General features: G+C 41.9%; 2 protein-coding genes across 4 annotated transcripts; both read left to right on the top strand.

Moving 5' to 3' along the window:
• The first annotated feature begins 1,086 nt into the window (after positions 1-1,086).
• On the top strand, positions 1,087-2,479 carry LOC145898877 (transmembrane protein 47-like). The gene is made up of 3 exons (XM_082987521.1): positions 1,087-1,356; positions 1,414-1,554; positions 1,743-2,479. Exons 1-3 carry the CDS (start codon positions 1,098-1,100, stop codon positions 1,940-1,942), a joined length of 600 nt encoding a protein of 199 aa, XP_082843647.1. The 5' UTR covers positions 1,087-1,097; the 3' UTR covers positions 1,943-2,479.
• A 1,871-nt stretch (positions 2,480-4,350) lies between these two features.
• LOC145897272 (uncharacterized) lies at positions 4,351-23,040 on the top strand. 3 transcript variants are annotated; one of them, XM_082985477.1, is made up of 41 exons: positions 4,351-4,489; positions 6,675-6,827; positions 7,187-7,297; positions 9,228-9,302; positions 9,635-9,751; positions 10,976-11,059; positions 11,222-11,349; positions 12,034-12,199; positions 12,563-12,700; positions 12,876-13,010; positions 13,124-13,279; positions 13,524-13,738; positions 14,904-15,057; positions 15,127-15,326; positions 15,392-15,574; positions 15,647-15,791; positions 15,857-16,003; positions 16,103-16,333; positions 16,411-16,604; positions 16,672-16,799; positions 16,865-17,034; positions 17,097-17,231; positions 17,868-18,047; positions 18,136-18,279; positions 18,352-18,435; positions 18,558-18,719; positions 18,779-18,931; positions 18,999-19,166; positions 19,231-19,468; positions 19,533-19,665; positions 19,729-19,869; positions 19,942-20,077; positions 20,158-20,403; positions 20,472-20,651; positions 20,717-20,857; positions 20,917-21,036; positions 21,104-21,253; positions 21,338-21,538; positions 21,631-21,753; positions 21,873-22,061; positions 22,144-23,040. In XM_082985477.1, exons 1-41 carry the CDS (start codon positions 4,412-4,414, stop codon positions 22,216-22,218), a joined length of 6,207 nt encoding a protein of 2,068 aa, XP_082841603.1. In that variant the 5' UTR covers positions 4,351-4,411; the 3' UTR covers positions 22,219-23,040. The 3 variants fall into 3 exon arrangements, with proteins under 3 accessions (XP_082841603.1, XP_082841604.1, XP_082841605.1); XM_082985478.1 differs by lacking the exons at positions 4,351-4,489; positions 6,675-6,827; positions 7,187-7,297 and adding an exon at positions 9,009-9,101; XM_082985479.1 differs by lacking the exons at positions 4,351-4,489; positions 6,675-6,827; positions 7,187-7,297; positions 9,228-9,302; positions 9,635-9,751 and adding an exon at positions 10,830-10,902.
• Positions 23,041-24,464: the final 1,424 nt, after the last annotated feature.

Genomic DNA, 24,464 nt, shown 5'->3' with positions numbered 1-24,464 from the left:
GTGCAGTGTTCGTGAGTTGCTGTTATCAAAAGTATTGAGTGAGGATAATTTATCAAGGCAAATACGATTATCAAGTACTTTCTTGTTGTTGCGCTTGACTGAGTGTGCAGAATGTGTTTTGGTAATGTCACAATGCTTCGGGCGTCAGAGGATTTCTAGCCGCCAAGCAAGTCAACCGCATCGAGTTCGCTGTTCAGCCTACTGGGAAGGTGCATGTCTGATAACATTATTGGACGTTTGTTTGTGAGTTAATGTATTTAATACTAGATGCACAGGAAACGGTTTGTCTTTTATTTCGCCAGGTTTAAAGGTGAGATTGTCAGACGTTAATGTGTGTAAGTTAACCCTGAAAATGTAGGCCTGCTGACATTTTTGTCAAAGCGTAAAGTTTGGCAGTTGAACTGGAACTAATAAGTACAGTGCTATTATAAATATAAGTTTTTACATCATGTTGTGTTTATGTTTTGAAACGTTGACTACTTTTTATGTTGCTTATACACGTAACACGTATAAGCAGAAGCGCAGACATAAAATATAAACAAAATATCATGAACTCTATCTTCAGCGAAGAACAACTGTCGCCTATAAATAAGTATGACGTGCTAATGTAATTTACAGACTGTAGAACGCAGGACGACTCATTAACTCAGTTGGGAGTTGCCAGTTGGAAAGTTTGTACCCTACTTCTTTCCGTTGTTCATTTTAATGTAGGCTTACCGAATATTGCTTGTAAGAGAGGTAACTGTTTAGAGAACTAGACAATTGTTGGATTTGTTATAAGAAAGATGTGCTTAATCGAACGGGGGGAAAGCTTGAAATGAAAATTTTATTGTTGTCAGAATAGGATGCAGGACACAAAAACATGAAATAAGTCCAATATTTGGCCATGTAGGTTTGTGACAAAGGTTGTTCCAATAACATGTTTCAAGGGACTGTGTGCTGTTTATATTCGCTATTTACCTCAAGCTTCGTTATATATACAGTATCATGTTATTGGCGTTCACATAAATAAAAAAAATGTTGGGTTTTAGACCGAAAAGAAAACTTAATATTTCAATGATCACTTTTTTGTGTCACTGTAGGTTTGTATCCAAAAAATGGCGAAAGAAGTCGTGATAGAAATATCATGGCTGCGGCCACTGAAACTGATTGGGCTAGCAAATTTGCTGTGCGGAATAATAGCATTTATACTTTCGATGGCGCTAAACGATTGGGTGATCAGCGATGAGTCGAAGGACTTCCAGTTTTACATGAGCTTATGGACACAGTGCGAAAAACTTCCACCACCCGATGCCGCTGGTGTGACAGGTGGTGCCGAAGTTGATTGGACTTGCAGCGACGCTGTATTACGAGGAGGTGGGTTATTGCTTAATTGCAAACTACTACAATAACTAAATTACTAATGTTCTTCAGCATACGTGTCTGTGGTGCAAGCTCTGATTGTTATTCCTTTTATTGCAACGGTGATCGCTTTTATCTTGGGTTGTGTCGCTTATTGCAAGCGGGAGTGGAGGATCTTATACAAAATCGCGGCAATTATTCTCATCGTAGCAGGTATTTTCAATTGTAGCTTCCTTTCTCTAACTTTTAACCCCTTTGTAAACATTCATTTTATGAAATTGTTCTCCAAAAAATAAAGAAATTATTATTTTTGGCATTATTTAATCTAATATTCCTGTTCTGTTTACAAAATTGAAGATGTGACTCGATTACAATATTTTTCACTTCTCTTGTTGCTACAGCTGTCGGAGTTTTGGTTGCTGTTATTCTATTTCCAATCATGTTTCTGCAAATCCTTCCCTTCTTCGCGTTCTTCTGGTTCGGGTGGGGATATGGAATAGCGTGGGCAGCATTTTGCTTCATCTTGACAGCCGCTGTTCTTTTCCTCATTTCACAAGAAAAAAAGGAGATCTATTATACCAAACATACCATGCAGATCTAAAGCAACCCTTGTTGACTTTATTTGGGTATCTAAAATCTCTGGCAACTAACAACAATTTGACAACAAACATCGCGACACCAAAGTTACATTGTGGGTCGCGGCGCTTACTTTGAGAACCCCTGGTTTATTCCTGGAAAGTCCGTATCGTTTATGGCCTAGTAATTAAGTTTTTGTCAAAATTGTGTCAAACCGCCATTTGCCGGATTATTTTTCAATTCTTGGTTCAAAAACTGCGGTGTTATCTAAAATGGATTTAAGCGAAGTAACAATGTAATACCCCTAGCGTTTATAATACTCTTACATGCCGTGCTCATTTAAAATGTTGTGTGTGTATGTCACAAATTATGTCAGCATGTATGTCGCATCGCATTGCCGTACTAATCCGCATGTCCAGCATTTTAATGTTTCCATTGCAGTAACAGTTGTATTGCTTTTGTAATATTGTGGTATTTTAAAATATGCTGCTGCACTTTGAATGAATACGATAATTCAATCATTGTCGGTAAAAAAATGAACGACTTTTGTTTTATGGAACAAGCTTGTTATTGGATCTACAGTGGTGTAGGTCACAACCTTCGAAGTCAAGTCGCCAGTTCTCTATTTGGACACACCACGTTTAATTTTCCAATTAACGATCCATAATTGTTTACGGACGCTAGCGACATTTCATGCCACCACATATTCGACATATTCAAGCGGATTTCATACAAAACCCAGCGTTCTGTCCGAGTCGCGTTAATTCAATGATCTCTCCGCCGGGCCTCATTGTGTTTTCAATTTATGATTAAAGTCAGATCGGCGTTCGGCCCACTTTGGAAAAACGACGCTCATAAAACGCCGGGCCACGAGCGATGAATCGAATGTGGTCCTACTCGCTTGTGGACGCGTTCTCGTGTTTGTTTAATAGGCCAGTTATCTCGCGGTAAGCTGCCTTTCATTGCTCCCCGCTTCGCTCGCGGCTTGGCATTCTGTGTTGCCATGGCAACATTCAACTTCAGCATCGTAGTAATGGCAAGTTGTTGACCATTTCGGCGAACAATCAGCGTACAAGTGAGATACGAAGTTTTGTTCAATTTCAGGGGTAGTAAAAAGCGGCGTTGCGGTTGTGAGGTCGAGAGAAAAGTTCGTTAAACCGCAGGGAGTGAAAAGATAAGTTAGGCAGAAATACTACGAACTAGAAACCAGTTTTAACTGTTATTACGTGGCTGTAAATAACCATGTCACATACGGGTAAGAAGTAATAAATGTGGTTAATTTCGACTTTGAAAAACATGGTTTTGTATGGCACGTCTCTATCTGTCAGTACGATTGTCATTGCCAAATAGGCGTCGCGGTTCCGGGCATGTACCTGCACGATATGGTTGATGTTTGTTTACTCAGCAGGACCAAACACCCCTCATCCGCCCAAAACCTTGAAGGAAATAAGTTTTTTTAATACGCCCCGTTATTCTTGGACAGAGTTTTGCTCGACAATGGATTAGTAAACAACGTGGTGGCATCGTATTCCATTTATCGGCGATATTATCATAGTATGATTAGTCTCGACCACCAATAGGAAGGCTTCAATGATAACAATGGCAGTGGTTACGATTCGCTTCGCATCAGAAGATATCACCAAATTCGAACATGCCGCTCTTTTGGCTCGCCATTCATTTTTTAACGGTTGTTTCATGCCAGTGCGTCAGAAAGCTGCAACTTTATGTGCTGGTAAACATAACAAAATCGTTTAAGGCATCTTTGAGTTGCGAAATTTTACGGCTGTGTTTGCTCTAAAGCGCACTAGTTTGGGCACGTTCCTCATTACTGTCATTAATTTCACATGTTTCACTTTTCCTGATTGGTGATTGCGTTTCCGAAGAACGCCGCTTTCACAGCCACAAGCACACTTTCCAGTGGCTGGTAAATGAAAACGAGAGGCGCTCTTAAAATTCCAAATGAGTTCCTACACGCATGACCCCGTAAACATCATAGCGACGTGGGTCACTCTTGTAGCGGCGTGTAAATAAAAGTGAAAATCTCCCGCTCACCCGGCGCGCTTTTGTTTCTTGCCCGGCGTGCTCGCTCGCTACTCGACGTTTACTCGCCCATTCATCTCCGCTCTCATTCGGCGTTTTGAGTATTCGAATGCGTGGAGCGAACATCTGTAATAACTAGGCACCGGCCTCCTTTTTCATGCTGTGAGACCAAACGGTTTGTTAGACAAGGCTGCAGGTTGCCGGCTTCCCGGAGTTTTTGACAAAGTACAAGCTGTGTCTCAGAGCTAAGAGCACCCGCAAACTTAGAAAGGATGTTGACAAGAAGTTATTTCAATTGCTCAAGCGAATTGGTTTAGTTACATCAATATCATTGCATATCGAGTTGTATTAGCTAGATCAGGCGTAAACTAGTTGCTCTTATATTCTAGAGCGTACTTGTTAAGAGGTTGTGATTGTAAACAACAGCCGCGGGTTATTGTGGATATTGATATACATGAGTCGTAGATACCAGAGGAACGGAAGAAGCTCAACTGACCGATCAAACGAAGTTCCTCTAGAACAAGTTATTCAAGTAAGTGGACTTTTGCCGGCTAACAGCCCGGTAAACGTTTTTGCTGGTGTAACATAACACATACGACGATAGCTTTCCAACAATCCCTTGTCTCGTTTTAGTTGGTAATCCTTGGTTTGTTCGGTGTCAATTATTGATATGATTGCTTGCTGATAGTAGGTATTATTTTTTTGTCAGAGGAACATTAAATGTTGTCATGAAGATAAATCATACAATATGCTTGTCCCACATGTGCCTGGCTACCGCGTGTGTAAGGACGGTCTTATCTCCCCAACAAAGACAATCACGCTGCATTACATTATGGTCAATGGCACTTGAAATAATCTAAGTAGACGCCTCTTGTAGGTCCAGGCAAAAAAAGCAGATTGACTTGCGTGTGGCAGCAAACCACGGGGTTGATTTGTTTAAGTACCGAAACATAACAGTTTGCAGTAGTTCACGTGCTTTGCGACAAAAAGGTTTGTCGGCGAAGTCCGTTTAGTTCCGCCCCCAACCGTGGACAACGCGTGTAATGTTTTGTGAAGCAACAAGCTGAACAATGTCGGTGTTGAGGTGAATCCAGTTTTAGATGTGTATTAAATTTCACCCATTTGCCTCAAACCACCTGATAAGTTTAACTTATTCGCTACCGGTTAGCGATACACCAAAGACCAAAAATGAAAGTCAGCATTTCCCACAAATATATAAAAATAGGCTGTATTGAACCTAATTACAGGTGGCTTGAAATTGCCGAAGACTTGTGCTCGCTACAATAGCGACAAGTCGCCAGCGGTGCTCTCGCTCGGTGGCGGCATTTGTTTTAGTTTGAAAAATTCAAATCGGAACAACCGTTGATCGCCGTCGCCCGTTACTCCCGACTGTGCAAACAAGGAGCGAGTACGTTCTTGCCCGACTCGCGTTACTTCGCCTCCTCCACTGTACACAGTTAGATTCGCATGTAGCGTTTATACGGCGGCGATTTAATACGTTTGTGGCTCAGTAGCAGACTGAATAAACTTTGGTCGATACTTAGAGGTTTTTCGGGTTGTTTAGGAATGCAACGAAGAATGGCATAGGCCCGACATTTAATGCTTTGCAAATCTTATTATCATTCCAACATTTGACAACAAAATAAAAATACAGAAAGATTTTATATCAGGGGTTAAGTTGTCTTCATTTTGGTTTCCGGGGCATTAACTTAGCCAATTTGTATAACTTGGTAAACAAGTTTGGCGTCTAGTAGAACATGGATGTAACGAAAGTTTTGCGCGTATCTGGCGACAAATCAAATTTGAACGGCTATTTGGTCAACGGTGACATTGTTTGCGTTTTAACGGCTAAAAACTGACATCCCGTGGGATTGATTCCAACGTGTAAAGACACGACCGCAATGCAAACTTCATTTGTTGACCAGAGTAAAGGCGACTTGCCGACAAACCATTAATTTCCGTCTATTTGCTGGTGTTTCACTGCTTCTTTAAGCGACAAGACGTGATCAGTTGATTTAGTGGGTCACGTGGTTAACCGGCATCTTGGAAACGTTGTGGGAAAGTTAATAATTAACCGACAAAAACATGATCCACGTGCAAAAATGTTTCCCGAGTGCATTTCGGGAAGACTTGAGTATTTGTTGATTCAGTTATCACGGTAAAACGTAAAGCGTTGACTTTGTTGCTTTGCACTACAAACAAAGCACATCCACGAACATGTACTGTCCCCATACAAAGAAGTAAATGCGTCTGTTAATATTCACGTTTCTAAAACCTTCCGGGTGTTTATTAATAATAATTGCAGAAATGACATTTTGCCATAAATTTTTGCTGATAATTTTGTTTTTATTTGTTGTTTTGAATAGACGTTTTCCCGAACAAAGATTACCCACAGTATTAAAAATTTTGAAACATTGCGTTCCAAAATGTGTTATTGCTTGATTCTTTGAAGCCCAGGATTTGTTGTCATTTTATTTTGACCCCACTGGGATTTGAACCCAGGACATCCTGGCCACGAATCCCGATCAGGTTTTCTTCTTGGTGTATGGGTCGGGCGCTTAACAAATGCTGCCAATCACCCGCCCGTTGTCGTTTTTGTTTGGTGCTCTTGCTACATTTTATTTCACCTCCTAGCACCACTTAGTGTCACGCAGTAGGTTTGCAGACGTCCACCAGCGGCGCATGTCGGTATGTAACAAATTAATTTATTTTGGCAGAACGTCGAAGATACTGTACTTCGCCAGGGCAGTGACGGTGCTGGGGCGAGGTCTATTGGGGCGAGAGTAAGAGAAATAATTACTGAAAATCTTCGTGAACCGGATCGAACCGGTCAGAGCAGCCAGGAAGGAAACATGTCTAAATCATACCAGGTAAAACTTAATATCAACCAAGTTTGTAAATTATTCCAATTCAACTGCGTGTTTTGTTAAATCAAGGTTATATATACGCTTTCTTGTTTGTGCATACAAGACTGACAAAACTTGTATTTTGAATTTTTTATTATCTTTCTTTGTGTTTTTTTTTTGTATTTTACATTCACCGTTCAGCATGCTTTTACTGGTATTAACTGAATACATGTTTTAAAGAGTAATTCAAAAGCTTTCCCACAAAATTATATCTGAATATGTAAAAATGTACTGACTACTCGAAAACAGGAATTATTTACCTTTGTTCGAGAATTCGAATTTGATTCTTAAATAATGCGTGTTTAAACGCACTTGCGTTATAGGAAGAAAATCGCATGCTTCAGGCTGAGCTAAACAGGGTGGAAGATCTGCTTGCGCAATCCAGGGCTGACAGGGATGAAATCGCAATCAAGTACAATGCGGTCAGCGAAAGGGTAAGTTCGTTTGTAAACAAGATTTCAAATGAAAGGAGACCGCAAACAGTGCGAAATGTTGTTGTGTACAGACCTCTTGTGGGGTTCTGCGTGCGTTATATCTGTACACTTGAGGGCAGCCATGAGACATATTTTCATTTGCGAAGTTCCTTTCGACAGTTTCACGCACCCTATATGGTAGCACGAAATGATAATAACGCTCTTCAGTGTTTAACTTAACTATTTTTTGCTTTAGGGAGTATTAGGTAGAAATAGTTTACAGAAGTTCTCACATGTTTATTATCACCAGAAGTGGAAAGGAATGGAGTATGTATGTCATTTGTGAATACTGACATTCAACAGCTAAAATGCTCTGTGTGAAGAAATCTAAGTACATTGGTGATCTTAACGGGAAAAGTCATGTTGGTGTCGATAAAAGCAAAACTGCAAAACAATAAAAGTTAAATTTTTTTGCTCGGTTACCATTTATCGTTTGACATGAATTTAATTGTAAATGATCGCGTTTTTGCACTTGACTGGTCAATGAATTTAATGACAACAAAGACAGTTGCGTAAGCATCGTAGCACAACGTTGTGGTTATCTTAAAAGTACCACATTGGGTTTTGCTCTTCAAATGTCCTTGTTGAGCCACTAGCGCCGTCCTTTAGTGTCAAGTAGGCTCCATGGAAGTAAAGAGTCGTCAGCCAATCAGAGGGCGCCTTCCGTCTCTGCGATAGCGTCCCTACCGGGGTCCAGTTACACATTCAGCCCGCCCAGTGTTGCACTTGCGAACCGTAATCACAAACAATCCAGACAATTGTTATAAATTCGATCAGGGCACGGAACCGTTTTTGTGCTCTATGTATCTTTTTGTTTCATTCATTTTATCGATAGTGTTGCGATTTCTAAATTTCAAACGTTGTAGTTTATCGATCGAGGAAAGGCGGAAAAGGCAAACGCTTTCGGAATACCGTTGTGTACAATGGACGAAGCAAATAGCATGGCATTAGACTAAAGCTTTTGCAGCTGACTTGAAATGCCCAAGCTGCTTATTTTCTGGAGGGCATAATGGTAAAGTGTTTGGCGGAATTTGATATAGTACCCGGTACTTAATGGGGTGGGGATGACAAACATAGGCATCTCTTTTTGTCGCGCGTGCCTGCTCTAGTTGATTCAATTACACGGTATTGCTGAACACGCGTCAACTAAAATACTTTGAATGCTAAGTAACAAAGCCCTTACTGATGGTTGTACATTTCGCTATCTTCCGATGACGCTCTTTCGCAGTTGTATGCGCATCACCTGTTCGTCAAAGTCAGGCGAGACTGTCAGAATTTCAGGTTGTGTTTATATGTGTTACAAAGTTTGACAGTCTTACACATGAGCCGCAGATGAGGGTGATTGCACAACATACATGCCATTTAAACATCGCTGGAGTTTTTTGAAGATTAAGGAAGAGATGGCCTTCGAAACAGGAAAAATACCTGTTTGGTTTCTTTCTAGCAACGGTTAGATGAATATGTATGTCGGCTATAACGTCAGTAGGTTGTTAGGGAAGTTGTGAGGTTTTTCTCACAGCATGTTGGGTAGATCTTGGTTTGCGATTATGCATTTACACAATTCGTTGTACGTAGTTGCCAGAAGAGTCCACCATCATATGAGTTGCGATACAGTTCCTCTCATTATCTTCACCATGTATACATTTTGTCACATTCACGAACTTTTAGTAGAACTAGGTTTGGGCTTAATAGTGGTGTAAAAATGTCAAGTTCCACCGAGGAAGAGGAAAGCCCCCCAGAGTCCGTGCGCGTAAGAGTTGACCGTGTAAGTTCACCAGACACTGTGTGGCAACTTGCCCTGTTGCTGAACATTACAGATTATTTTACACCCATATCTTCAGCCACCTTATTTGTAACAATGTTAAAAATTGTTTCACAATTTCTTTTACAGCTGGAACAAGCTCTAAAGCTGGAGAAGGGGGAGAGAGACAAAGGAGTTATGGAGAATAAGACTCTGCAAATGGAGGTAAGATTGCTTGCACGATTAAACTAATATTTGGTTATAGATTTGTTTACATTATGATGAAGCCCGACAAACGGCTGCCACTTAATGGTAGCTATTTGCTATTGGCGTGTTAAAGTGAACGTGTTTGAGTCGGTGGGCTTTAATTTAGTTGGTTAAAGTTTTTGTTAAAATTTTGACAAACTGGCAATTACGAAAATCGACGCATTCATTGAGTATACGTTGATATTCTGTTTTGTGAAAATGGCTTATGACGCCCTTCAGGGTAGGAACGAGGTAACAAATTATGGGGATAATAATAATGTTCTGTTTTACAAGACCGAACTTTTTTGCAGAACGCGCGTCTGCGGCAGAAGCTGGAAGAGGAACAAGCCTCTTACAAAAGAAAGCTTCAGGCTTACCAGGAGGGACAGCAACGTCAAGCTCAACTCGTTCAAAAACTCCAGAGCAAGGTAAAAAACACTTATTATAAATAAACATCTTTTTTTCGAGCGCCAGAATACATAAAGTTATTCTAAACACACTTAATATCAATTTGCCAACAAAGCCTATTATTTCGATGTGAGGTCGAGGCCTGGCTTTATTCGCTTGGGTTCTTTTCGGTTGTTTAGTTATCACGGTATTCCACTTACGGTTACAGCGGTGGCGATTCCATTTCTTTAGCGTTGTTTCGGTAAGTCTTTGTGTTCCGATAGCTTGAAAATGTGGTTGCTACCGACAACAGCGTGTGCCCGCCTTTGTTCACTAGAATTCTAAACCCGTACTGGCGTGAGGGAAACAATAATTTGTTGGTAAGGGTTGTGTGTCACTTTCCTTTTTGTTCACACCATTTAAAGGTTTGTCCATTGTGCGATAGCAACGTATCCGCAAACCTTTGTTTTGTGTTGGTAAACCACATATTTTACGTTCGCATTTATCGAACTACGTAAGGAACCATAGTTTAAATTGTCTCGCGATCGGATTTAAATCTGGCAGAAACAGTTGGTCTTACATGTCGCTTGTTTTACGCTGCAGTGTGATGTGAAAATTCGAAACAAAGGACATACTTTAATGGCGATCCTGTTGATCATGCACATACTCCCTGCATTAAACCAATACACGCTTGATCCCCCACGGTGTGGCAATCACCCTTGATCAAACACTGACAAATCGCTGTGCGAGAAAACACTCCGTTTCCGTGCGGCCATACAGTCTACATCCATTCATTGTTATCTTTTTCGCGCGATTCATAACACTATCGCGGGAGGGCCCTATCGATTGTGAAGGACGCGCCGGCCGCGAATGATGTTCGGATTCGTCTATAGTTCTGAAAACGCACACTGGGAAGCGGATACTTGTAGGACTGTTGTGGAATCACAACAGAAGTCAAAGGCAGACAATTAGATTTACTGTTTGCAAAATATAATAGCACCTGTTTATGTATATGTCACGTGAACATTGTTTATGTGAATGGTAGTTGGTGTAAGTTGCACCACCGGGAGCATTTCTTTATATACTGTACGAATGCAGGCTTTTTGATAAACTAGAATTTAAAGAAAATTGTTTACTGAGTTTAACACCTGCCATGGGCGACAAAAAAGAGGTGGAGAGTTTAAAGGCTAAGGTGATTTGTCTACTTTAGCGCTTTCGCGTCTCCTGATTTTCGGAAGGTGCAAACCGAATGTTTTTTTACTCAGGTTTTGCAATACAAGAAGAAATGTGGCGAGTTGGAGGAGGAAGTTGCACAACTCCGTGCCGAATCCGACCGATCAAGAATGGAGGTAGGAAGAAGTTGTAATATTTTTGTCACCAGACACTTAAAATAGATGCCATAATTACATGCGAAGGATCGCTGGGATATTGTTTTTAAAATGTATACAAATTAGCTTATGTTCCAGTAGAGTCTATTCCATGGTAATATTTTCATTTTGGAAACGTTTCAGCTTTCGGAAACGACCGGCTCCCTCAAAAATCGTTTGGACTCAACGGAAGCTCGTCTTCGTCGCACTGAGGAGTCTCACACCACTGACCTGGAGGATGCTCTCATTAAGTTAGAGGAGGAGAAACAGAAGTAAGAAATCTGTTGAAACTATTGCAAATGAGTATTAATGGCCGCTGTCTATTAATGCATTCACAGGCTGTGCCGATATCTTTTGTTAATTGTGTTGGATAGGGTTCAGCCTGTGTGGTGACGTGCTGGCCTGTGATATTCCCCGAGTGGGATGTTTTCTTAGCAATCGAATCGTGACGGTCTCCACCAATCACGGCGCGAGTTTGCGCGTCGCATAGTCCCTTTAGCTCCGCCGCGTTATTGGCCTGCGTTTCCAAATAAAGGAATGGCGCGGAAAATTTTACCATTTCAGACTTTGTGACAAGTTTTGTGTCAACGTATCAACTTCATGTTACACATTGCATATATATTGTCAATATTTGCTTTCAATTGCTTTTTACCGAGCCGGCTAGCAGTATGCGAAGGCGTGCCGCCATTGACCGGCGTCTTTTCAACTCGCTACTTTTGAATTTCCACTGTTTGCGTTTCAACGGTGCGCGTGGACAAATAATCCGCCGCCAACAATGGCCGACCTAATACAAGATTTAAATCTTTGTACCCCCTGGCGTTACGAATGAATCCTGGGCATACCTGAAGATAGTGGAACGTGTCTTTTTCGTACTCGGCCAAGTACAATATTTGCACAACTAACCGTCACCGGTCATCCACCACGACTTAATAAACGTAATAATCTTACGTTTGCAGGTGTGAAAGTTTGACTGATATCAACTCAATGCTGCGCGATCAACTGGCTCAGGCAAATGACTCCAATGGGGCACTTACTGATGATCTTCGGGCTGTTACTGAGGATTGGAATGTCGCCAAGGAAGAACTGAGACGCAAGGAGGCCGAGTGGAAAGAGGAGCAAGAGGTAAATTATCTTTTTACACCCATGTTTGATGAATTCTGTTCCTATCGTTTTGGACCAAGACGGTCTTTATTTTGGTTGCTTGTAATCTGCATGAAATTCGGTTGTCACACGGTTGTTGTGGCTGTCAGTGTTTATCTTTTGAACGGAGATAACAGAATATTTTATTAAATTGTGGCGTGCCAACGTAAGCAGCGAATAATGGCGGTCAGCTTCTCTATAACAAAGGATCACTATTTCTGTTTCCCCGAAATTTTTGTGTATGTTAATGTGTCATACAAAAGAAAAACTACAAAGAACTCTTCTATTCTACGCTCCCGAACAAAGCCCACAGTGATTTTTATTGATTTTCGCGATTTGATTTAGAACTTCAGCTCCTATTTTGGTGACGAGCACAGTCGCTTGTTGGCACTGTGGAGAGCCGTTGTTCAAATCCGCCGTGGATTCAATGACCTGAAATCGAACACACAACGCGACCTTGAGCAAGCATCCAACAATGTCCAGGTACATCTTGAAAGCGTGACGCCAAAAAAACCGCGACAGCGTGTGAATACTTGTGGCTCATGATTGCTTCTGCGTCACAAACCTTAAGTACAATAGTCATTTGTTAGGTGCGGATAAGATTTTTTGGGACAATGTTCTTGGAAGTTGGTGTGAAATATTGCTTTTTACCATACAGCGTGGTGCCCGGGAACTACATGCGGCATGTCTCAACTTGAACTCGAACCAAAGCGTACAGGATACCTCCGCCAAGGTGTCGCTAGAACGCGAGAAGAGTGAACGCGGGGACATTGAAACCCAACTTCGCAACAAGGTTCCTTGACCAATGAAATTTCCCACAATCATTTGTGTACTTTTTTCTGACCATTATTTGTGTAAAGCGACGACGGCAAGTGATATTTATACTACCCACATGGTCTGTAACAGGTGAAGGAAATGCTCCAGATGCAGTCGGACTTTGATTCAGACAAGGCTCGTTTGAACGCGCACATCAATGAGTTGACTGTGGCTTTGGACCGTGCCAAGTCACACATCAGTGACAAAGACAGAACAATCAACGACTTAAGCTCTGCAAGACCTTTGGTAAATATAATTGCCTCCACTTTCCATTCAGATTAATTTTTGGATTAAGAAAATGTTGCCTAAATAGTTTCGACTGGTTAGTCGTCGACACATTACTCAAATAAAACAACACATTATTGGGTCTATTGCCCAAACATATAATACTTAAAGTTTATATTTATGGCTATTTCCCATGTGCTGCATCATCCTAAATTTTATTTGGTTTTATTATGGATATGTCACTATTTACTATTTTGTGCGACAGGAGAGTACTCGCGTTGATGGAGGCATGGAGGATGAGGAAGCTGCAGCAACTGTGGCTGAAGAGAAGCGAGCACTGGAACAAGCTCTCCGCGACATCGCCCAATCAGTGATTGCCGATGCCGATCTCGCAATGGCGCTTTCCGACAGTCCGCGCGCTTCTGCTGTTCAAGAGCTCACCGAATCAATGGCCGACCTGGGCATCGGGGGTTCACCAAGGTAGCGACTTTTTTTGTTTGTGGAACAATGTATTTTCGCACACGTGTGGACGCGGACATAAGTGGGCAATCGTGCCGACAACGTGGGTTTAATGAAGTGGAAAGAACGTTAAATATTTATTAACTAGACCACAGCAGATCCTGCGCTATAGGACAAAAAATATGTTTATGTGCCCTTTCGTTGTTACTTGGTAGTAAAAGGCGATGCATTAAAGCACATTTTTGTCGTAAACTTTCCACGCATTCCTCAAAACATTCTTTGGTAGCTTTGACGCGTAACAACCCTTTGCGGTGTAGCTGTTAAACTTTGAACCGACTCAAATCAACGTAAAGTATGTCCAAAGGTACTTGAGCCTCTTCACGTCGGTGGGTTTTTTGTTTGGCTCGTTAGAGAGAGTCCCCCGCCGCTAGAACGCTCGCTGTTCAATTTAACCAAGCACGATAGCGACTTCTTTTATATTTTCTTCTCACAAAGTGCGGCATACTTCGAATGCCCTATTGAGGCTCGCAATGGAAACGGATCGATATACGTGAGCAGCATACGTGGTGCTTGTCAGATCTATTAAAACAGTCAAGATAAGTTGAACTGTATCTTTAGGTTGCTTTTAAAATCAGCAGTATAGAATATTGAAGTATTATGGAGTCAACCCCACTAACAAGCAAGGTTCAGAATTTAATTCGGCAATTTCAAGCAGCATCTAACGAACGCACGGGCAAGAAAATATCTCTCGTTCAACGCGTCAGTCCAAATTTATCTGCAATAAGTTCGGATGACAGCGGGTTTCTTTCTCCTGGCCTTCAGGCGTCGTTTGATGAGGAAAGCGTATTTTTGCACGGAGAGCATTTAAATCAAGAGTCAACAGAGGCGGATGACGTCATATCGCCTTTGCGTAGATTTAATTCCGCGCGATCATCTCGAAGACAAAGTGGAGATAACTGCAAATCTCCTGTGCGCTACAAGATAAGCGTGGGCAAAAACTCGCTATGCGATTACTGTAAGACTCAGAAATGCGATAAAAGTTTAGATCAAAGTAAATGCAAATGCTCGCTTTCGCCACCGACCTACCAAACTACATTTGTTCGTGTGTGGCCAAAAGAAGAGAGGTGATAAAAGTAGCAGCATTAAAGCTCATAACACTTCGTTAATAACATATCTGAACTTGCAGAAGAAGTTACTCACCGTTGAGATCACCATCCCCTGGTCGTCGTTCACCACGACGTGGAAGATCTCCTGGCATTCGCGGCGTTTCACCTTCATTCGCCGATTCCACATACAACGCTGTGCAAGCTGCTTTGCAGAAAAGGCAACTCCAAGTGCAGGTATAGGTCATGCATTCCTTGTGTTCGCATTCCTTTTCGCTTAAATCATCTTTCTGATACTGTAAAAAGGAACTCCGTGCTAAATTGGAGGCAGCACGCGATGCTGCATCATCACTGAAGAAGCAGTCAGCTGATAATGACTCTGAGAAAAAATCCTTGGAGGGCGAAGTGCTAGCTCTGAAGGAAGAACTGGACAACGTGACAAGAGCCAAAGACGACGCGAAACGTGATGCTTATCGCTACAAGTCGAGTGCCGAAGTGGTTGGCAGGTTAGTGAAATCAGGTTTAAAACTGTTGCCAAACATGGCATTTAAATTTTGTTTAAACTTTATAGCGAGAAACATGAAATGGGCAAAGCGCGACAAACAATGCAGGAACGCATCGATGCCCTTGCGGCAGAAAGGGAAAGGCTGCAAGCCGCTAATGCCGAGCTGCAAAGACAAAGGGATAATGTGGAGGACGAGAAGGAAGATTTGCTTAAAGATCTTGCACGCAAGGAGAAAGATCTGCAGAGAGGGTACACTTTGGAATACGTGATATATATAAGATTTTTGTATTTCAGTTTTTTATCTTGCGAATGTGTTTGTAGTATTTCAGCCGTGGATAACATGGATGACAAACAGTCGTCATTGCGAGAGCAGCTGGTTACAACTAAAGAGGCCCTGAACCGAGCCGTGTTAGACAAGGAGATTATGGAAGCTGAGAAAGCTGAAGTTGTGGAAGCCTTGTCTAAGGTGAAATATCATTATTGATTTGCATTTCACAGACTCATTTTTGATGGCATTACGTTTTGTTTTAGGTGGAAAGAGCTAATGGTGAAATCGAACTGGCTTTGAACAAGTTGAAGACTGAAGAAGCCTCACTAAGAGACCAACTTGCCAAGATGCAAGCTCTCAACGAAGGACTAGCTCAAGATAAGGTCGATCTTCACAAATCGATTGGCGAGGTAAGTGTCTTTAGAGGACTTGGAATAACACTAGATGGCAATACAGAGGTTTAATTCCGACAATAGTTGCGTTTTTAATGTAAACATGTTTGTGAACAGTTGGAAGAAAAGTTCGCCGCATTGGGCGCCGCCAAATATGATCTGGCCTTGGAAAAAGACTCCATTAGAGCCGAGTTAATTAAGACAGAACAAGAGAAAATGGATCTTCACAACGAAAAGGCCGGTTTGGATCACAGTCTAATCCTCACAGAGCAGAGTCGCGAGAAACTTGAGCAGGACCTGATGTTGCTCCATAGAGAGAAGGCTGAATTGTATGACTCCCTGAGTCAGGTAAAGTATCTTGGGTCATATAGTTTTCTTGACATATTTGATTTGGATTTTCTGATATATAAATGCGTATATTGCAGTGCACCAGACACAAGACAAACGTGGAGGAAGACTTAGCTCGCACCAAGGACGATGCAACAAGACTCAATGACATGAACAACAAGCTTACAAAAGAGAAAGAAGAACTTACCAAAGAGAAGGCCAACCTTATTGTTCAACTCACTGCAACAGAGCGCGAAAATAGAACACTCTCCGAAGAGATGGCCGGACTAAGGTAGAGCATAACGTTTTGAATATGTCAATTATCTGTCCTAGTATTTAAACGTTAATCTTGTTGCTAGAGCGGACAAGGAAGCTCTAGAAACAAATCTATTCGATGTTCAAAATGTGGCTGCAAATCTGGAAGCTAAAAAGGAACAACTGGAAGAAATTAACCAAAATGCCTTGATGAAGAATGAAGCACTGCAAGGTACGTCACTGCTTTGTTGCCAGGCAGCTGTTACATATTGCTTACACTTAATCTTTATTATTCAGTTGAAGTCGGTCGTGTGCGAAAAGAGATGGAAGTAGAAAACGCTAAGTTGCAGAGGGACATTCAACTTCTTAACCAATCCATGATCCAGCAAGAGAGAGAGGCTCAGGTGGCGCTAAAGACTGAGCAACAAGCGCATGGGGAAGACATTGAAAAGACAGCTCGTGAAAAGGTAATATCCTGTGCGAATAACTTATCTGTTTAACTAACTAACTAACTGACGTTCTCTTGAAGGATACTTTGCGTCTGGATATGCAATCTGAAAAAGAAGAAATCTTGCACGCTTTCAACCTCGAAAAAGAAGAACTTGTTGCAAAATATGAAACCGATAAACAAGAGTTACAGGAAGAGATTGAGGCAATTAACCAGGTTTGTGACAAAATGCTTGACATAAGACATAATTCAGGCACCCTTTCAAGCGAAGTATATATTAAAAACGTTCTCTGTTTGCTTACACGAATGTACGATCACAAAAGAAATAGAATTGTCGTTGCCTTTAACATAATTTGTGATATTGCACAACTTAAGAAGGAAAACATGTACGGCGTCGGGTTACGTGCGTCTTTTCATGTTTGTCCTTGGTCAAAATGGAAACAAGGGTATACCACACACATTCATATTTCATATCGGCTGTGTTGTTGGTCCGCAAGGTTGCTTTTTGTGTATGTGGGGAAACTAAAGTTGTCAACAGCTGAGATAATTTTGTTGTGCAATGAACAGTTGACGGGTTGAATTTCAACCTAAAACTAAGAGAGGTTGTTTCAAGTTTGAGTGCATGAAAGTTTAGTTGAGGTCAATATTTACAACATGGAATATTCGGATAACAACGTTAACTTTCGACTGGACCGCTGGAATAATATGACAAAGTCAAATTATACCTTGGGTCGTATTTTGCGTGTAAGTTTATGATTGAGTATATCATGTGCTAGTACAGTGGTAGTCATTAAAAGTTTCACTATTTTTGCAAATGAGAAATTTTCTAGCGTATTATTGTGTTTGTCACAGGAGCACAATGAAGAATTGATCATGGCTGAAGCAGAGAAACAACAAGCTCTTTCAATGAAAGAAACAGAAAAGAATGCCCTGCAAGAAAAACTTAACAACGCAAGTCAGAACATTCACGACTTGGAAAATGAATACGAAAAGCTGAAAAGACAATCCAACTCTAAACATGAGAAGGACAGGGTAATGGATTGTTTCACTTTTCATTGAGTTATTGCAGTAATAAACCGAAATTTTCTAAAGCTACTAATAATACCGTGTTTGTTTCTAGACCACTGTAAATCAGATTACCCAGGAGTTGAAGGACTTCCGCACACAGTTCGAACTTGCGACTGAAGCACACGAGCGGGAGGTGAAGGGCCTGAACGACGCATGCAAGCAGGTGCACGGCATGAGAGACGGCGCACTTAAAGAGGTTGGTTTAATTTAATTGCATGTTTTATGAGTTAGATAAGACTCTGGGAAATGTCACATGTTTGCTGCTCAGGTCGAGGAACTGAAGTTGCAGTTGCGTATGGTTGAAGACGCACGTGACGGAGTTCGCCGCGACCTCATTGAGGCTCAACGAAAGGTAGCTTGATGGTCCACACTTGGGTAACACTACTTGAAAGTAAACCAACATTGGGAGTGTTCAATCAAACCACTTGATACAACCACACAACCAGAAGATTAAAAACTGTGATTTTGATGCAGGTTCGAGAAACTGAAGAACAACGTGACCGTCAACGAAAGGAAAACCTTGAGCTGAAACGCGGAGTCAACGACGAAATTCACGAAAAGCACACCCTTAACAAAGCAAACGACCAGTTGCGAGGACAAGTTAAGAAGGCCGAGCAAGAACGAATCGCTCTTAAGGTTAAACTACTGCTTACACGATTAACGACTGTTCCTTTAAGCGATGAATTTACTTGCAGAGAGCTAACGAGGAGAAGGACCAGAAGATTACCGTGCTGGACGAAAGTCGCAGCAATGTACAGAAAGAAAACGGGGACCTAAGAGCAAGTCTGCGTGAAGTTGAGAGAAGTCGCCTGGAGGCACGAAGAGAGCTTCAGGAACTGAGACGACAGGTAGTCATCGGATCTCTTCCCGTATGTGCCCTGTACGAGGACAGGAGTAATACGATTTTATCTCCAGGTCAAGATGTTGGATGGTGAAAACACAAAGAAGTCCAAGGAGGTTGAAGATCTGCAGGCACGTGTGTCATCTGATGAGGAGCGTGAGGAAGAAGCAAGACGCGAATCATTTGGACTCAAGCAAAAGATCGTGGCGACAGAAGCTAGCAAGGAGCAAGCTCTTAAAGAAGTCAGTATATCTAATCATAAACAATGCGGCATTTATCCTTTTTGTAACTGTGTACATTCTTAAGAACTCGATGCTGCAAAGAAAACTCGCCGAGTTGGAAGACGACAGCAGGGTGAAGGAGCGAGACTTCTTGGAGCAGCTTGGCGAGTCAACAGCAACATCGAAGAAGCACAAGGATGACCTGAGGAACACTGGCTTGAAACTTGAGGCGGCCGAGGAAGAGTTGGCGGAAAACAAACTCAAACTTTCCGCTGCTGAAGGCAGAATCACAGGGCTTGAAAATGAGATTGTGAAGGTGGAAGGTGCGGAAAATTACTAAGGTTAACGTCGTATTTAAATTGATGGTTTTATTTTATGTGCAAACAGGTAACAAACGCGATGTGGAATTCAAACTGGGAAGCCTGCACAGCGCGCTTCGCCGAACTCTTGGTATCTCCCGACTGGGAAGGACAATGAGCCCAATGAGAGGCTACAGATCTGCCACACCATCACCAAGCAGGTAAACAACTGTGACGATAGTCAGTTTTGTAAGCATTATCTACCTGATCCTGAACCGTAATAGGCGTTCGCCGTCACCGGGAAAAGGATACGACAACACATTCACAACAACTACAGGCGGAAAGGGAACTCCGATACCAACAACTGGGTCACCAGACAGAACTAGGAGCCTTTCACCGAGCTATCGCAGAGCTGCATCTCCCACGTATGTCGTAGACACTTGTGTTTGTACAAAATGGCAATTTCGGTTGAATCAACATGTACATTGGTTTTGTAGCCGAACAGAACAGCTCGTACAGGATATCGATCCCGAAGTGGTTCGTGCAGCTTTGCGCGACTTCGTACAAGAATTAAAGGACACCCAGCGTGAGAAGGATGATTCAAAGATTGAAGTATCCAACCTCACACGCCAGGTATCGTAGACAGAATTCGATTTCATTAAGCATGTTTGGACGTAAATGTTTTTTTTTTATAATTCAACATTTTGCTGCAGTTGATGGAAATGGAAGCTGATCGTGATCGCGTGAATCAACGTTTGCAACAACTTCAAAAGTCACTGGGCGAGGCTGAGGAAGGAAAGAGAGGCGCTCACGGAAGATTGGCATCCGCTCAGACTGCTCTAATGTTACAGGAGGAGACAATCAGGAGGAACGAAAGGGAACAGAAGAGCATAACGGAGAAGTTGGCACAATTGGAGCGTGCACAACAGAACTCAGAAAGTGAACGCCGAGCGCTTCAGGTATGATTGTGTGCATAGAATTTTTCATTATATTTCTTGCTAATATGACAACCTACTATTCGCTTTAGGATAAAATCAATAAGATGAAAGCACAACAAGCAAAATGCGAAGCTGACAAGCGAAAACTTAAAGAAGCGTTTGATATGTCTGAACAGCGCGCTACAAAGCTAGAACTTGCCAGGCGTGCTTTCGAAGGGGACTTACAGCGCAACAAGCTGTCTCTAAACGATAAGGAAACCGCTAATCAGGTATAAAGCGATTCGTTGACTCATTGGTTCCTACGCAACACAATAAATACTGTTGTGTTCATTAGGTTCAACAGGAACGCATCAACAACCTGACAAGCCAGATTCAAGACCTAGAGGGGAAATGTACGTCACTGCAACTCACCATTGATCGACTGAGCACCGCACTTGCCAAAACCGAAGAGGGAGAAAGTCATTTGAAAGACAAAGTATGTATTTTCGTGTGCAAATATGTTACAGTGATGTCAATAACACTATTCATAACCAGGTTCAGTCACTGTCTCTTTCGATGTCGGAGAAAGATGCGACCACTAATTCGCTCAACGAGAAAATCAGCCAACTGCAAAAGATGCTTACCGCATCAGAGCATGATCGGCGCGTATTGCAGGTGAACTATACAACACCGACCCGCAATTGTGGTGCGCCAAGTCAAACCAACATATCTCTGTCTAAAGGAGCGTCTGCAAGCGGCAAGACAAGCAGTGGCGGACTTAAAGAAACAGAACGGAGCACTTCAGGAACGAGTTCACAACCTCACACACGATCTTGAGGATGCAGAAGTGCGCAAGTCGGAGTTGGACAACCAGCTTAAGAGTTTGCAACAGGTTTACATGATCTTACGATCCCGCCTTAAGTTGCTTGATATTTAAAAGTTAAACAAAACATCAACCACATTCGACTTCCTTTAGATGCTTGGCCAACATCAAGAAAATGAAACTATGGGTCTTGAACGCAATCAAAAGCTTCAGGAAGAAAAACGAATTCTCCAGGAGCGCATTACCGGTTTGCAAAGAGCTATTGCCCAACTAGATTCAGAAAAGCGGGAGACCCAACGTGGAGCAGTTCGCCTTGAGAAAGACAAATCCGCTTTACAGAAAACGCTCGACAAGGTACTCTTTACATGCCGAAAGCGGCGTAAGGTTCCACGCCTTGTGTGTTATTTAAACGCCGGGCCCAGTTTAACCGACGATATGCCACACAGGTAGAACGTGAGCGTCTGAAAACGGAAGAAGAATCGATACGCCTTGCTGAAAACAAGGGCTACATGGACAGATCTCTGCGCGACATGGAGAGTGAGCTGGATGACGCACGAAAGACTATCCAGGTAATTGCGGTTAACACAAATACGGATATTTCCAATTACCGTGTTTATTTAGGTCGACAGCTGTATATGAGGCTTGCTGGTGAGTTGTATGTTACATAACCACTGTTTGTTTTGCATAGGCTTTGCAAGCACAGCTTTCCGATTCGGAGCAAGGTAATGCACAAAGACTTATTGAGGTCACCACCCGGCACAGACAGGAGGCGGAGTTGGAAATGGAACGACTGAGAACTGCCCAAATACAAACGGAACGCACACTAGAGGCGAGAGAGAGAGCTCATCGCCAAAGAGTGAAGGGCCTTGAAGAGCAGGTACATTATATATCGTTTTATTGCGACTAAATATCGTTTATTAAAAACTTTGTTACTGAAATCTTTTCTCCGAAATATGTAGGTTTCAACCCTTAAAGACCAACTTAGTCAAGAGATTCGCCGTCGACAGCCGTATTCGCACCGATCGAAACCTTAAGTCACAATAACAAAGATTACTCTTCTTCCTACATACGTGACTTATATTGTAATCCTTGTTTACTTGTTTATTCAACACGGGTTTTGTTATGTACTGTGCACGAGTTTCACACTTTGCTCTTCCTCTTTCTCTTGATACACATGCACCACACCCCAAAACATATTAACATCCATCGTCCAGATATCACACGTCTTACGTTTTTCGGATATTTGCGATATAATTCGCTTTGTTTCTGTACAAAACTTGCATGTGCTCACTGTAAATACAACCACTGTAATAATAACTATTTCTTCATTGTATTGTTGCGATTGAGTAATTGTTGTTGTCACATTTTAATCACTGTCTGAAAATCCCAATTCGAATGCTGTAAAATTCATATTTTATATGTTTGCTTTTGTACAGTGTGATTATCTGACCAACCTCCAAAACAATTCTTGTGAAAACTAAAAAATTGCTATTTTTATATTTGTTGTTTTAACGTAGTGGATGTCTGGTTGTGTACATTACATTGCTTATAGTGAAATTTTACATGTATTTACAAATAGAGAGTATATATGTTTAAGTCACTGTTTCAAAATCCCGTTATATAGGTCCATAGAGTAGACAAGCAAGCGAAGGCTGATGCATTTATGGAAACTAACTTTTCACAATCCGTCCAAATTTTCCTTTTCAACAACAATTACTGCATATGGTTACAGGCAAACATCATAATTCACGTCACAACATGCTCACTCAACCATCATGTGTGTTATATCGTTTAATTGCGTTTTCCAGTACTGTCGGTTAACAACCGAAAGTTTCCGTAATAAAATACTTGCATCTACAAAAATATGAATGTTTTTTCACACAGAGAGAGCAAAACGTGTGCAACAATTAAAAAACAACAACAAGACTGCGGTGAACTAAAACTCATTGTTTCTCGTTAAGCTGAGAATCGTCTACCTGGAAAACATGATCGGGGCCTAATGACAGCGTGGGTGTGTGAGTGGAGATTGAACAAGTATTTCATCACACTTCTAGGAAGAGTTGTTTATACACTGTATTTCCAAAATAAGGGATTAATATTTTTTTGTTGCGTGTGGTGATCCTTTTTTACATGTTTGACATTGGGCCGAAGTGCAATCAGATATCAGTTGAACCCAAACTTTTAGGCTGATTTTGGTAAACTTCCTTACCTGATTATTAAGTGTGTTGTATCAGTCTTTATATGTCTACGAACTGAATTCTCTTGATTTGATTTGGCACTCTTTTAAGGAGACTGGCTTTATTTACCTGAAGTACCGAAATTCGCGTGGAATGAAACAATTTCGAAATTGGTTTACAAATATTTTTGCAATGATTAGACAACGGATAATGTTTGGCGCGCCGCAAAGAAAACACACATTCGCGCAATGACAACACACTGATAGAAATTATTTTCTTCTCGCTCCCTGTGATGGAATTTCTTTTCCTTCCTGGATTTTCGTCGTATGCGTCACATTGGCGGTGGCATTTGTATAGCCAGATCACTCTGATCGCGTATAACATGATGGGATTCGTTCCGGTTTTAAATCCGCATTTGACACATAATATCAAAAAGATGTCCGTCGCGTCCCGCACGAAGCTGGTACCGGCCCCGATGAACGCCCAAGCCAAGTGTCAATTGGCCATGTCGGCACTATTTGGTAAATTTGTCGAAGCTAGTCTAATCTCAGCGCCTCCGTGCTGGCCTCTGAGCGACCTCAGGCAACCGGCACATACACTTCAAGCGCCACACAAAAACGAATTGACACAGAACGTCGCCGCGAACATCATCTGGATTAACTCCGTTATCACTGCACACAGACCGAGCTTTCAAGTAGCTTTGTAATCGGCTGATTGATATCCGAAAATGCGATGACGTATATCTCGCGGCCTATATACACGGATACAAGTCAAAATTTGCCTGCAACACGCCACGCTCCGGAGTGGATCTCCGCCTGTCAATCATTTCGTCTGTTACGCAACGAATCGAATTGGGAAAGTTATGCGCAAAACAATTCAGTGTGCGGCAGCAAAAGTCGTGCAGACGGGTATAATATAGAACATGTTGCCTAAGCCATGTCGATGGCACCGAACATCCGGGACACGCCCGAGTACAAGAGACAGGATCCAGTATAAACACGTTTCACGCGCTACCGTAAATAGCAGACCACATTAACGATTGTCTTCAAAACATTACGTACTGTAAACATAGGCCAGCCCTGCTGGATTTTCGAGTTAAAATA

This window comes from Ascidia mentula, chromosome 4, assembly GCF_947561715.1.
Source record: "Ascidia mentula chromosome 4, kaAscMent1.1, whole genome shotgun sequence".
NCBI classification, from domain to species: domain Eukaryota; kingdom Metazoa; phylum Chordata; class Ascidiacea; order Phlebobranchia; family Ascidiidae; genus Ascidia; species Ascidia mentula.
This window is presented reverse-complemented; position numbering and strand designations above follow the sequence as displayed.

Excerpts from the sequence above, each read along its gene's own strand:
- LOC145898877 (XM_082987521.1), top strand. The coding sequence starts at position 1,098 with ATGGCGAAAGAAGTCGTGATAGAAATATCATGGCTGCGGCCACTGAAA. Across the intron at positions 1,357-1,413 it reads CGACGCTGTATTACGAGGAG|CATACGTGTCTGTGGTGCAA; the intron begins GTGGGTTATTGC and ends AATGTTCTTCAG. Across the intron at positions 1,555-1,742 it reads AATTATTCTCATCGTAGCAG|CTGTCGGAGTTTTGGTTGCT; the intron begins GTATTTTCAATT and ends TTGTTGCTACAG.
- LOC145897272 (XM_082985477.1), top strand. The coding sequence starts at position 4,412 with ATGAGTCGTAGATACCAGAGGAACGGAAGAAGCTCAACTGACCGATCA. Across the intron at positions 20,404-20,471 it reads GTGAACGCCGAGCGCTTCAG|GATAAAATCAATAAGATGAA; the intron begins GTATGATTGTGT and ends TATTCGCTTTAG. Across the intron at positions 21,254-21,337 it reads AGCTTAAGAGTTTGCAACAG|ATGCTTGGCCAACATCAAGA; the intron begins GTTTACATGATC and ends GACTTCCTTTAG.